The 13,393-nt window shown below is 41.3% G+C and overlaps 1 protein-coding gene across 1 annotated transcript in view; it reads left to right on the forward strand.

The window, feature by feature from the left end:
* Positions 1-13,393, forward strand: part of slc35f1 (solute carrier family 35 member F1) — a 142,016-nt gene that overhangs the window by 109,539 nt on the left and 19,084 nt on the right. The window contains exons 4-6 of the mRNA XM_058379758.1: positions 5,706-5,865; positions 6,611-6,767; positions 11,575-11,627. Coding sequence (XP_058235741.1) covers positions 5,706-5,865; positions 6,611-6,767; positions 11,575-11,627 — 370 coding nt within the window. The remainder of the gene's footprint in view (positions 1-5,705; positions 5,866-6,610; positions 6,768-11,574; positions 11,628-13,393) is intronic.

Genomic DNA, 13,393 nt, shown 5'->3' on the forward strand with positions numbered 1-13,393 from the left:
CTGTGGGATTTGGAGCTTCAGTAAGTGGATCAGATGACCCCTTGAAGTGTTCTCACCTCTAATCCTATGACCTCTTTGATTCTGCGCTAATCGTCCACTTTTCCATCAATTTGTGGAACCAGAATGAGACTGAAGTGCTGTAATTATTATTTTCTGTGATGTGAAACGTTGGTTTGTTGAAACGTCCTTTTCAAAAAGAAGACTTTCTGCAATCACAAACACTGCTTTCTTTTCATTCAGCTTTGCTCTACACGAGATTCTGGCCTGATGATCCGAGCTGGTCAGCAAATTGCGCTTCAGGCACTATTACAACAAAACTTTACACTCTCACTGCTGTAACGGCTTGGATGTTGGACAGCAGACATCCATCTATCTGTCCATGCCCCATCTTTTGATCCATCCAGGTATCCATCCATCCATCTATTAATCCATCCATCCATCCATCTATTAATCCATCCATCTATTAATCCATCCATCCATCCAACCATCCATCCACGCATGCGTCTGTCTAGCCAACCATCCATCGCCCCTCCATCCATCCTTCCCTCCCTCCATCCATCCATCCATTCATCCATCCATCCATTCATCCATCCTTTTATCCCTCCCTCCATCCATCCATTCATCCATCCTTTTATCCCTCCCTCCATCCATCCATTCATCCATCTATCCATACATCCAAGCATCTCTCTCTCGAGCCATACATCCATCCAACCATCCACCACTCCATCCATCACTCCCTCCCTCCCTCCCTCCCTCGATCCATTCCTCCTTCCATCTCTCCATCCATCCATCCATCCATCTATTAATCCATCCATCCTTCTATTCTTCCCTCCCTCCATCCATCCATCCCTCTATATATCCATTCCTCCATCCATCTCTCCAGCCATCCATCCATTCTCCATCCATCCCTCTATCAATCCATTCCTTCTTCCAACTCTCCATCCATCCCTCCATCCATCCATCCCTCCCTCCCTCTATATATCCATTCCTCCATCCATCTCTCAGGCCATCCATCCATTTCTCCATCCATCCTCTGTACTTTTTATCCTCACAGGGTGTGTTTTATCCTGTACAAGGTGAAAAACCCATGCAGGACACAATCTCACACACACTCACACACCCATTTAAACTACGGACAATTTAGAGGTGCCAGTCAGCACCCATGTCTTTGTACTGGAGGAGAAAAAAGTATACCCAGAGGAAACTGCTTAAGCACAGGGAGAAACAGGACACACAGGACAAAAATGGAAATCAAACCCCTAACCTTGGAGGTGCAAGGCAGACGTGAACAATAGATATTGTCACAAAGCAGCTTTACACAAATCCCAATGCAGGGATTTAGGTCCCTAATGAACAAACCAGTGGTGACAGGGATGTGAAAAATCTCTCTGAGATGATCCTGAGAGGAAAAGAACCTGAGATGATCCGAGCTGGCCAGTAAATCACGCTTCAGGTGACACTTTCATTACAATAAAACTTTACACTGACTCTTACTGCTGTAACTGCTTGGATGTTGGACAGAGGACAGTGAAAGTCTCACTCTTACGGGTTAATGTATGAGCTCATGGTCCATTCTGTACAGTGTCTCTGAGTGCCATTGGCTCTTCCTGGAACAGAGGGCTGATGGCTCCCCTGCGGCTATAAAAACTCCATACGCTCTCTCTTTCGTTCAGCCGTGGAGCACCCGTAGCAATAAACCCTCTCGGTCGATATTTAGTGCTTTGTTCGGAGATTGCAAAACAAGGAAGTGCATGTTGGAATATTTAAACGCTTGTATATATTGATGGATTGCTTGTCGCAGAGCTTGTTTCATAACTCAGCGAGGCAGCTTTTGTGTACGAGACAAATGATCAATATTAGGAATACAGTATTATTCTGTAGCAAACGAAAATGATTCGCCTTTTTCCAGCGTTAGTGTACGTGCTTTTTCCAATACTCAAATTACATTACATGTCTATAAAGGGTTTCAGGCAGTTGGGTCTATTTCACGTTTTATCTAATAATCACAGTTTTATAAGTCAATGTCAGAATCTTCAGAATTAAAAAGTTTCCTGCGACATATTTAAAGCCTTTTAACCAGTACACTGATGTTCGAAATCGACTTATCAGGACATTTACATTTACATTGGCAGATGCCCTTATCCAGACTGACTTACATTTATCTCATTTTATACAACTGACGGTTAAGGGCCTTGCTCAAGGGCCCAGCAGTGGCAGCTTGGTGGACCTAGGATGTGAACTCACAACATTCCAATCAGTAGTCCAACACCTTACCCACAAATGAATGAGTTTCTGGCTGTGAGTCTGATATAAAACGAGTCTGTTGGCTTTCAGTGTGTTTTACCAGTATTTTACTGGTTGAAGATAAACACCTTCAAATTGATTCATTATGAATAAGCACTTGGAGCATCTCAGACAGCAGAAATGGGTTTGATATCAACATTTACTTTGAAGATAGAAACACTACAAATTCAAGTGTCTACTTTCATACAGTATTAATCACCACTGTGGAGTGAGACATGACAAAGACATTCAAGGTTGAACATGGACACAACCAAACAGGAGCAAACTCCATTTTTTGGGCTCTGGGACAAAGACTGGATGCAGCGTTTGCGCACTGACGATATACTGGATCATTTTCAGATTATTTGTTAATCTACTATTACCTATAGTTGTGTAACACACTGTGCTTTTTACCTGTTTCTAGTTTTCATGTTATATTTTGCTAATAGCTAATGTTATGAAGTTAATGACGCCGTAAAGCCTTCTCATGATCTTTTACATTTTGTAACAAAAAAAAAAATCAAAATCCTCTGTCCTGAAAATGTTGAATAAACATCCATCCATCAGTTAAACCCGCTTTATTCCTAATTAAGGTCACAGGGGTCTGCTGAAGCCTATCCCAGCACACATTGGGCGAAATGCAGGGGTACACCCTGGACAGGTCACCAGTCCATCACAGGGCCACACATATAGACAGACAACCACACACAGTCACTCCTACGGGCAATTTAGAATTACCAATCAACCTAAGGTTTGGATGTGGAGCTTCCTTCATTCAGGTCCCTGTGAATGACATTTTCCTCGCACCTCTAGGGTCAGGGGTTCGAATCTTGTCTCCTTCCTGTTTGCATGTTCTCTGTGTGCTTCAGGGATTTGCTCAGGGTTCTCCAGTTTCCTCCTGCTATTGGTTGATTGGTGTCTCTGAATGAGTGAATGAGTGAATGATGAATGGTGAATGAGTGCATGTGTGTGTGTCCAGAGTGTCCCTCACCTTGTGCCCTGATTCCCATTGAACAAACTCCAGGTTTCTGTGACCCTGTGTTGGATAAGAGCTACAGAAAATGGATGGATGGATGGATGGATGCAGGGAGGGAGGGAGGGATAGATGGATGGATGGATGGATGGATGGATGCTACAACCATCATCAGAGTTGCTGTTGTGGATAATCAATCAACGTGTAACAAAAAAGGACAGCTAGAATTAACGTAACAGTAAAAAGGAGAGGAAAATTGTGTTAAAAAAAGTAAAAAACTATTAACATCAAATCAGCTGCTTCTCGGTTTCACTCACAATGTATAAATAGATTTTATGAAATGATATATGATACTAGCTCTGATATCTCAGAAAACATCATTTATCTCAATAATAACACAGTGACAGGTGTTACTCAATGTAGACTGAATATTTTGTGACTATAACTATTTCTCATCAGAAATAAAAGCCTACATCAAAAACAAATTACATCCTCGTGTGGCTTTGTCCACGATCGGCTCCCTGACCAGCCAGTGTTTTCTGCTGTCGGTTATGTCAGGAGCAGCTGCTTCACCTGAGATGGTATACAGGATTATGAGAGCAGGAGAAAAAAGGATGCGTGTATACTGGGTTTTAAAAATTGTCCAGATGAAGAGATCTGAAAAAGCGCCACTTGGACTTGGCAGAATTGGTGAATGTGGATGAATAAGATACTGCAGTGCAGTTAATATGAGAGAGTAGAAATCATACAAAACAGTGCAACGATGCAGACACAATACAGACTGAGCAGATTTACAATAAACACAAGGCAGAATTTCCTACGTTTCAGACACACTTTATGGTTTTGGGATTGCTGGGATAATAAAAACGTATTTTAAAAATAATGATGTTTTGCGGTTAGATGTAGAGTTCTAGCAGTAGAGCTGATGAAAGCTCTCATCTCCAGACATCATGACTGCAACTGCATGGTAATGCAAAAGGCATAGCAACACAAGTCACATGTTCACGGTATACTCGTAATATAATTAGAGAAAAGCATAAATCTTAAAAAAGGGGGTGGGGTTTTAATGAACACAGTGTAGCAACATTATCCCTCCATCCATTCATTTATCCAGCCATCCCTCCATCCATTCATTCATCCAGTCATCCTTCTATCCCTCCATTCTTTCATTCATTCATTCATTCAGCAATTCTTCCATTAATTCATTTATCCATCCATCCATCCCTCCATCCGTTCATTCATCCAGCCATCCCTCCATCTGTTCATTCATCCAGCCATCCCTCCATCTGTTCATTCATCCAGCCATCCCTCCATCCATTCATTCATCCAGCCATCCCTCAACCCATTCATTCATCCAGCCGTCTTTCTATCCATCCATCCCCCTGTCTATCCATCCCTACATCTATTAATTCATCCAGCCATCCCCCATCCACTCATTTATACAGCCATCCCTTCATCCTTTTATTTTTCCAGCCATCCCTCCATCCATCCATTCATTCATCCAGCCATCTCTCCATCCATACATTCATCCAGCCATCCCTCCATCCATACACCCCCAGCCCACCCATCCATTCCTCCATCCATTTATTCATCATCCATCCCTATATTTATTCATTCATCCAACCATCTCTCCATCCATCTATCCATCCCTTATCCATCCATCCATTTATTCATCCAGCCATCCCTTCATCCATCCACCCCCCTTCCATCTATCCATCCCTCCATCCATTCATTCATCCAGCCATCCTTCTATCCATCCATCCCCCAGTCTAACCATCCACCCCTCCATCCATTTATTCATGCAGCCATCCCTCCATTCATTTATTCATTCATCCAGCCATCATGCCATCCATCCATCCCTCATCCATCCCCAGTTTCACCATCCATCCCTCCATCCATTTATTCATGCAGCCATCCCTCCATTCATTTATTCATTCATCTAGCCAGCTGTCCATCCTCTATCCATTCATCTAGCCATTCCTCTATCCGTCCATCCCCCATCCACCCATCTATCCCTCTATCAAAAAAAGCATTTTGAAGATTTTAGTTGTTAAAGGTTTCCAAACTTGTGTTATCTCTATCAATATTAAACACATACATCTACCAAACCTTGTTGCATAAAATTTCAGACAAAATGATTACTCCTTTGCTTGAAGTTAAAAATAAAATGGGAAAGCAGCATTTTGGCCTTGCATCTGTTATACAAGAACATCAAAACAGATGGTAATGCGAGCACAGATTGGACAAATTTGGGTTTAAAAATACTGCAAGTGAGCAGTGACAGATTCTGACGTCATTTCAGACAAATATAGCAAAAGGGGGAAAAAAAGCTTTCTTCTCAATAAGCCACACTTGTATCTGTGCAAAACCAAAGCTGTGTGTCACGATGCTGTTAGTACATAGATAATGTTCTCTGTGTGTGTGTGTGTGTGTATGTGTGTGTTTTCAGTTGCTGGACTGCTTCGTCATCCCCGTCGTGCTCCTGCTGTCCTGGTTCTTCCTGCTGGTGAGGTATAAGGTGGTGCATTTCGTCGGCGTGGGCGTCTGCCTGCTCGGCATCGGCTGCATGGTGGGAGCCGACGTGCTGGTGGGACGACAGCAGGGTCTTGGTAAGGCTTTTCATCCAAATAGCACAGAATCCAGCAACACACACACACACATATTTCAATCCCAAGCGAGGTGTGTTGTTTCAGACTCAGACGCCCAGCATTGCCACCAGAGCCGTGTACAACCCTCTCAGATTCTCACCAGCTCCCTGACCGAATCACTGCTTATTATTAAATATGAATAAGAGCTAAGCCTGCTCTATAGAATATCACACACCACCTCCCCAAAGCCCCACGTCTCATCAAAGGAATTCACAAACACGGCTTAGATCCTGCTGTATAAGGATTTAGATGAGAGTAAATTATCCACAAGGGTCTTGTAGTTTAATAATATGGCGTTCACTTGCCTTTGAGATTTCTTCGCTCCGAAGGTTTTCACAGCAAACAAAGGTAATATCAGGCAGCAGCGTTTTTGGTGTGTAATAGATTTCTTTTCTCTCATTTTCATGAAGGTTATTTACCAGAGTAAGAGGAATATTTGATCCGCTAGTGTATATTTGAACAGCATCATAAGTGAACTCGTAAAATATTTATAAATCGTATACATTTCTATTGATGATTTGGATTTTGAAGCTTCAATTTCAATGCGGTTTGAATCGTATTTAAGTGTCAAATTATTGAAGCTTTTTTAAATGAACAGCATTTTTTTTACAAACCCAAAACTTGTAACTAGCTGTTGTAAAGTTTTGTAGTATTCTGTAAAGTTTTCTAATAGGATTTTACTATTTTACTGTGCTTGACTCAACAGGGGACCATAAGCTGCTGGGAGACCTCCTGGTTCTAGCCGGTGCAACTCTATATGGCATTTCTAATGTGTGTGAGGAATTCATCGTGAAGAACCTGAGTCGTGTAGAGTTCCTGGGTATGATGGGTCTCTTCGGTTCCTTCTTCAGCGGCATTCAGCTGTAAGTGTCTCTCCTCAATATACACTCCAAAATGTTGGCACCAAGGCTGGAGCATACTCTAATCTTCTCTGGTTATAATTATATATAATCCGTTTTTAGCAAATAGCAGCATATTATACATCAAGGCAGCATTTGATATTCGATATGTTCGTCCTGTGAGGTCTCTGTGTACACATTACAGTCCACTCTGCCAGTCCCTGGTCAGGATGAGGTCATCCATGTGTCACATAATGGATTTTGCCCCTCAGCTGTGAAGCTCTGCTTCCCCCTGTGGTCCTGTTTCTGTCTCTGCCAGCTGGCTCTTGCTGCTAGCTGGAAGCAATTCCCAATCCTGATCCAAGAGGGATTGTCTTCCTCCCTGGTTGTTCTACCCCTGAGCCAGAATGGGTTATTTGAATGCATCACATTCTTTAACAAGCTCCCAGAAGCCTCCAGTCGGAGCTTAGACCACCAGCCGCTCGCCTCCCCAGGGTGGCTCGCTGAATCGCTCACAAATACATCAACATCCAGATTGATGCTATATTTAAACACACCCCAGCAGGCCTGTTTACCCACGCCCAAACCCAACTGCTAACATGTTGAGAGTAATTACACCAAAACGTGATGAATTGTGAAAGAATGGCTGTTGCTGCACTTTCAGAAATAAAAGGTGCATATAAAAGTATTTTCAAAGGTAGCTGTCTTTGGTACCACCAAGGATACATCTTTTGTCATCTTTTGTAGTCTGCAGTACATTCTGGAAATGTGAATAGCTTTAAAATAAGGTACATAATTGCTCCTTATGGACCAGCGATGTACCTTTCAGGTAAAACATACCCATGAAAGGAAAACCTTTATTTCTGAGGGAGTGACTCAGCATTACCACTGTCCCAATGTGTACCAGTTGATGTCTCAGAGCATTATTGGGTCAGCCGGGCCTAATTAAGTTGCACTGAATACATTTGTATTCTAAATTATACAAAATATTTCCAGAAAAGTTAAGACATCTTTTACACACAGCACACTCCAAATAAAGAGCAGTAAACTTTCTTTCTTGCTGAGGTGGTTCTCTCTAGGATCACTGGGACCTTGAAAATGCATCTTTTGCCCGGTGTGCCTTTAAAGTTTTAGTCTAAAAGATGCTCCTTAAAATCCAGTTATGTAACTGAAATCATTTTGATCATACACTACTGTTCAAAAGCTTGGGCTCACTCGGAAATGTCCTTGTTTTCCAGTTGTGTACCAGGCCTCCCACTCCTTTTTCTGGTTAGAACCAGTTTGCGCTGTTCTATGTTCTTATCTTCATTATTGTAAGATAAGTCCCTCCCTTTTTTTGTTTCTTGGAGCCTGTAAACAAACCCACAACTCCTGATGCTCCATATACTTAACTAATCTAAATCGCTGACTGAAACAAAATGTACAACATTTTTTAAACTCGCTTCAGTTGGCTTCGCTTGGATTTCCGCTGACGCTAACAAGTTTTGATCGGCTCCCGGGCGGTTCGGTTCGTTCATATGTCGAAAATGTTTCATATGCCGATGCAAATTTAAATTCTTAAAGGCAAAAATTTGTAAGTTGTTTATATGCCGAGGTTCCAGTGTAATTAAAATTCTTAAAGTCCTGAGTGTCAACTAAGCACCACTGTGGAGTGTTTCATGACAAAGACATTCGATGCTGAACATGGACACAACAAAACAGGAGCAAACACCATTTTGTCCTCTGGGAAAAAGAGTTAAACAGGAAGTGGTGTTGTGTAACAGCCAGGATTAAAAGAACTTAGAAATTGATAGAGGCAATCAATCAGTACAAGACAAGGAAATTATCAAAACTACTATAGTGGTCTCTACATCCTCAAAAAGATGGACTACGGCCATCCCATTAAGGTTTGGCAAAAACTTGTCCATGTATTGTTGAATTAATTCTTTGTGCTCAGTGAGATAGAAATCCTTACAAAATTTCTGACTGAGCTGGAGGGAATGGCAAAAATGCCTTCCTCCATTCCTCTCTCCTGATCAACTCTAGTATAAAACAGATGAATGCAGAGGTGGAAGAGACAGCTGAGCACATGTCTCTTGCCACTGCTCTTTTTTTGATTGCTGGCACTGCTGCAGGTCTTAGAGAATCCCTCCTACAGCCATAGAGTCTCTTTGCAACCAGGTATCGATCCAATCCTTAGAAGTTCCAGGAGGTCGAGTGTTTGACCACTTTCTACTTCAATATTGGAGACTTGTCACCTCGTATATCACACCACAAGTCTCAAAGCAAAGCGTATCACCTGGGGTTTCTTCTCCATTCTGTCGATTTGCACCCCATGGCTGAGGTGAACAGAATGGATTAAGGATCTCTGACAACACTCTTTAAAAAAAAAGGGCTTCTCAGATGATCTTTGGATGGTTAACAGTTCAATGAAAGGGCTAAACCGAATAATACGATACCAACGTTGCCTTCAGCATGCGTTCAAAAGCTAGGTGATTTTTGGCGTGTTTTTTTGTGGACAGATTGGTGGCGTGGGTGGTCTGTTTTATTTTCAGCCCAAGCTTGGTGGCACGACTTCCTGTGAGTACCCTTGGAACGCATGGCTTGGGTCAGTTCTTTGTAAGCAGCCATACAGTTTACATACACTTCATATTGGGAATATTGCTCATATTTTTGGGCGGCTGGAACGGATTGTCTGCATTTACATTATTTCTTATGGGAGAATTTGTTTTGCAATACACATTTTCCCCTTAAGAACTCTCCTCTAGAACGAATTCAGTTCGTATGCCGAGGTTCCATTGTACAGCATACTTTCAGAAACAGAATTGATTATTTTCAAATATGGCAAAGCAGCTCCATACAGCAGACGTCATAATAATATTATATCATAACAATACACACCTACACTTCACATCAACATGTAAATATAAAAGCACAACATGATCTGGTGTTCAGTAGGTTCATCTTTTTTTTTCCTCTCCATTTTCTTTTTAATGTTTTTTTTTTTTTCAAAAATTCCCACCCACCAGCCAGTCCTCCTCAATTACATGACACTTACCAACCTGGAAGGGTGAAGACAAACCTGTTCCAGCATGACAATGCCCTAATGTTAAAAGTTAAAAAGTGGAAGAACTCGAGAGTCCTGCACAGAACCATGACCTCGACCCTCAAGACATTTGGGATGCCTGATATCGCTAATGCTCTTGTGGCACATACTTTGTAGAAAGCTTTTCCAGAGCTTATTGCAGGGGCAAAGAGGCGGGTAAGTCTGGAATGGGATGTTCAACAAGCACTAACACATGCTTCCTTCGACACACAAACTGTGTCACACATATGAAGGAATGCATAGTTTGCCCACATTTCTTCAGCTATCTTAGAGAAATTCTGCTGTTCTGCAGTTGAGACCATCCTAACCAGCTATATCTCAGTCTGGTATGGCAATTGCTCTATTATGGAACGAAAGGCTAAAGAGCAGGCTAAAGAGCAGCTTTTACCCTACAGCAGTCTCCTTACTGAACTCTTCAACCTAGTAACTCCCCACTGATGGTAATATCCCCTCCTTCACACTGTTAAACCCCTCAAAACTACAATATATCACTGTATATATTCTCTGTACTTTCATATATATATATATATATATATACAGCTCTGGAAAAAAAAATAAGAGACCACTGTCCAATCTCCAGATGTGAGCCCTATTGAAAACCTCTGGAATGTCATCAAGAGGAAGATGGATGGTCACAAACCATCAAGCAAAGCTGAGCTGTTTGCTTTTTTTGCGAAAAGAGTGGTATAAAGTTCCCCAACAGCAACGTGAGAAACTGGTGGAGAGCATGGAGCCAAAACACACGCAGATCGGGGTTATTCCACCAAATACTGATTTCTTAATGTTATTTAGCCAAAGCATTAACACAATTTGTTTACAAATGATTTGCATTTTGTTTAATTTGAGTTATTAAAGCTCTGCATGATCTCGGGTTATTTTGATGTGTTGTCATTTCCTTTAAATATACACTCTAAATAACAATAGTTATATTTTGAATTTAGGAGAAATATTGTCAGCAGTTCACAAAAAATGAAACAAAACTGCATAATATGAACATACATAATATATAAATATTATGTATGTTCATATATATATATATATATATATATATATACATTCTCTGCACATTTGTGTATACTTCACTACTGCTTTCCACTTCTGGTTATCTAACTGCATTTTGTTGCCTTGTAACCATGTGCAATGACAATAAAGTCTAGTCTAGTCTAATCTAATCTAATCTAATCTAATCTAATCTAATCTAATCTAATGATATTTGGCACCCTTATCAAGAGAGACCTAGATTTAGTTCATTAATTCAACTGAGTAGTTGAAGGTTAAGATCCTTATTCAAGACCACACTCCTGGCAGCTTGGCATTTGAACTCACTGAACTACCACTTCCCTCCAGATCTCTTGGAGGTGCTGGGGTTTAAACCAACACCTTTCCTATCACTAACCCAGAGTCTTTGACTCTGAATCACTGATATTTTAATTGGCTAGTGTTCCTGTGATTGACAGGAGAGAGACGACCTCATCCCTCCCACCCCAGAGAGACAGTTTTCTCTTTTGACTTCCAACCAGAGACGGCTTTGGCATCCCTGGAATTCAAACTCACAATCTGTCCTCGATTGGCTAATGTTTTTCTGTAGCCCCCCCCCAGTGTTTACCCGAGTTAGCTATAGAACCTGTTTACAATATAACAGTTTTAAGCATGCTCTTTTTTCCTTCCATCCTTCCATCAAGTTATTTTTTCATATAAATCCCTAAATTTGTATTTTTCTTTCTTTTTTCTCTCTCTCCCTTTCAGAGCCATCATGGAACACAAGGAGCTGTTGAAGGTGCAGTGGGACTGGCAGATAGGTAAGATTCATACACACCAACCGTTTGCAAAACGGAGCAGCCCCATGAGACGAGAGCGCTATAGGAGGCCTGGCTAATTAAAAACCCGTGCTTTTCTTGTGCGTATGTGAGTGGGGTGTTGCAGAAAGACCTGATTGCCGTTTCTGCCCACCCTTATGCACATATCCAGCACACATTTCCTTCCCCTGCTGCGTGAGATTTTTTTTTCTCAGCAGTGAGCTCAGGAGATCTGTCACATGGTGCTACTGTTTCTGGGTAAGTGAGCTAGGCTGAAAGAAGACACAGTAGGAGCTTTTCCTCGGAGATATAGCAAAAACGGCGCGCAGTTAACACAGCTTCCTCTCTTTAAGCTCATCCCATAAGCTTTATTCAAAAAATGTCAAAATTATCTAGTGGCCTAATGCTGCGTCATCACTTACACCGACCTGGAATGATAAATGATATTTGGCTGAGTTGGAGAAAGAGTCTCATATTTGTAGTGTTATTGCCAGGTTCAGTCAGTGACTAAATTCCCAGCACTGTACAATGCTCCTGGTGTGTGTGTTGTCAAAGTGCCCATGGCCTGCTAAAAACAGCATTTGCACCACATCTCAGGGGGCATTGACTTGTCACAGGGGCATTAGCGAGTCTGGAGGCAGCTGCATAAGCTATAACTGCAAACCTAAGCCTAGAAATGTGTGCTTGAAGCACCGCTATGCTGCACCGGGAAAAAATAAGGGCTTGATCCTGCATAATAAAATGTAGTGGCCTGGGAAAGCCTGTCACATGTCACTGAATATTCTGGAAAACAACCAAAAAGGATGAGGTTTTTTAGCCAATTAATGTACAGTGATCTTAATCTCTTATTAAAAACTTTTAAATGTGCATAAGGAAAATTATACAGATATGATTTTATTTAGTCTAGACCTGCATTGGCTTTCTGTCTGTGATAAAGATGTTGTTTAAGGAGCGAGTTCAACAAAAGCAGTGCTAATGTAGAAGCGTCAATTATCTAAAGAATTACCTTTGTTTGCAAAAATATCAGAGAGGGGGTTAATATTTATGGGTTGGAGTCAGAAACCAATACAGTTCCACAGGGCATGGTTGAAATTGAAGATATTAGTAAACACTCTATCCAGGGGATGGCTTTTTAAAGTCTTTGTACCAACTCGATGCTTTCTGACGCAACACGTTACCATTAGTTGGAACACGCTCTCTCTTCATGACTTCCACCTACACACTGAATGCATTTCTAATCTTAGCTAAACACTTGTCATGGATTGTGAGTGTAAATTTTGTGGGTTTGAGGTGCGACAGCAATAGTAGCACCATTTTTTTTCCCCACAGTTTTTCACAGATAGAAGATTCATTCTTTATCAATACACCCTAGCAACCTCCTCAGCGAACTCCAATAAATTGAGAATTTTCAACTTTTCACTTAAAGGATAAATTTTGCAAATTTATTAGCACTCATCACTCTGCACTTTGGGGCCATTATCAAAATAAGGGTTACTTGAGGATAAGCACTGAGAGTTGGTCTCATAACTGAGACGGCTGCCAAGTGACTAATAAGAGTGGGGATGGACTGGACAGAGAGATGATAAACATCTCAGATGACATCACATTATTCTCAAAGGCATATTTACTACATTTCTGGATCTTTCTATTTATTTTTTCAGACTGTGGTCAACTACAGTTCAGGGAAGTGGTAGCTCAGTGGTTATGGTATTTACATTCATTTTCTGGCATTTGGCAGGCAGCCTTATCCAGAGCGGCTTACAATTTAG

This window comes from Hemibagrus wyckioides, linkage group LG25 (assembly GCF_019097595.1).
Source record: "Hemibagrus wyckioides isolate EC202008001 linkage group LG25, SWU_Hwy_1.0, whole genome shotgun sequence".
NCBI classification, from domain to species: Eukaryota; Metazoa; Chordata; class Actinopteri; order Siluriformes; family Bagridae; genus Hemibagrus; species Hemibagrus wyckioides.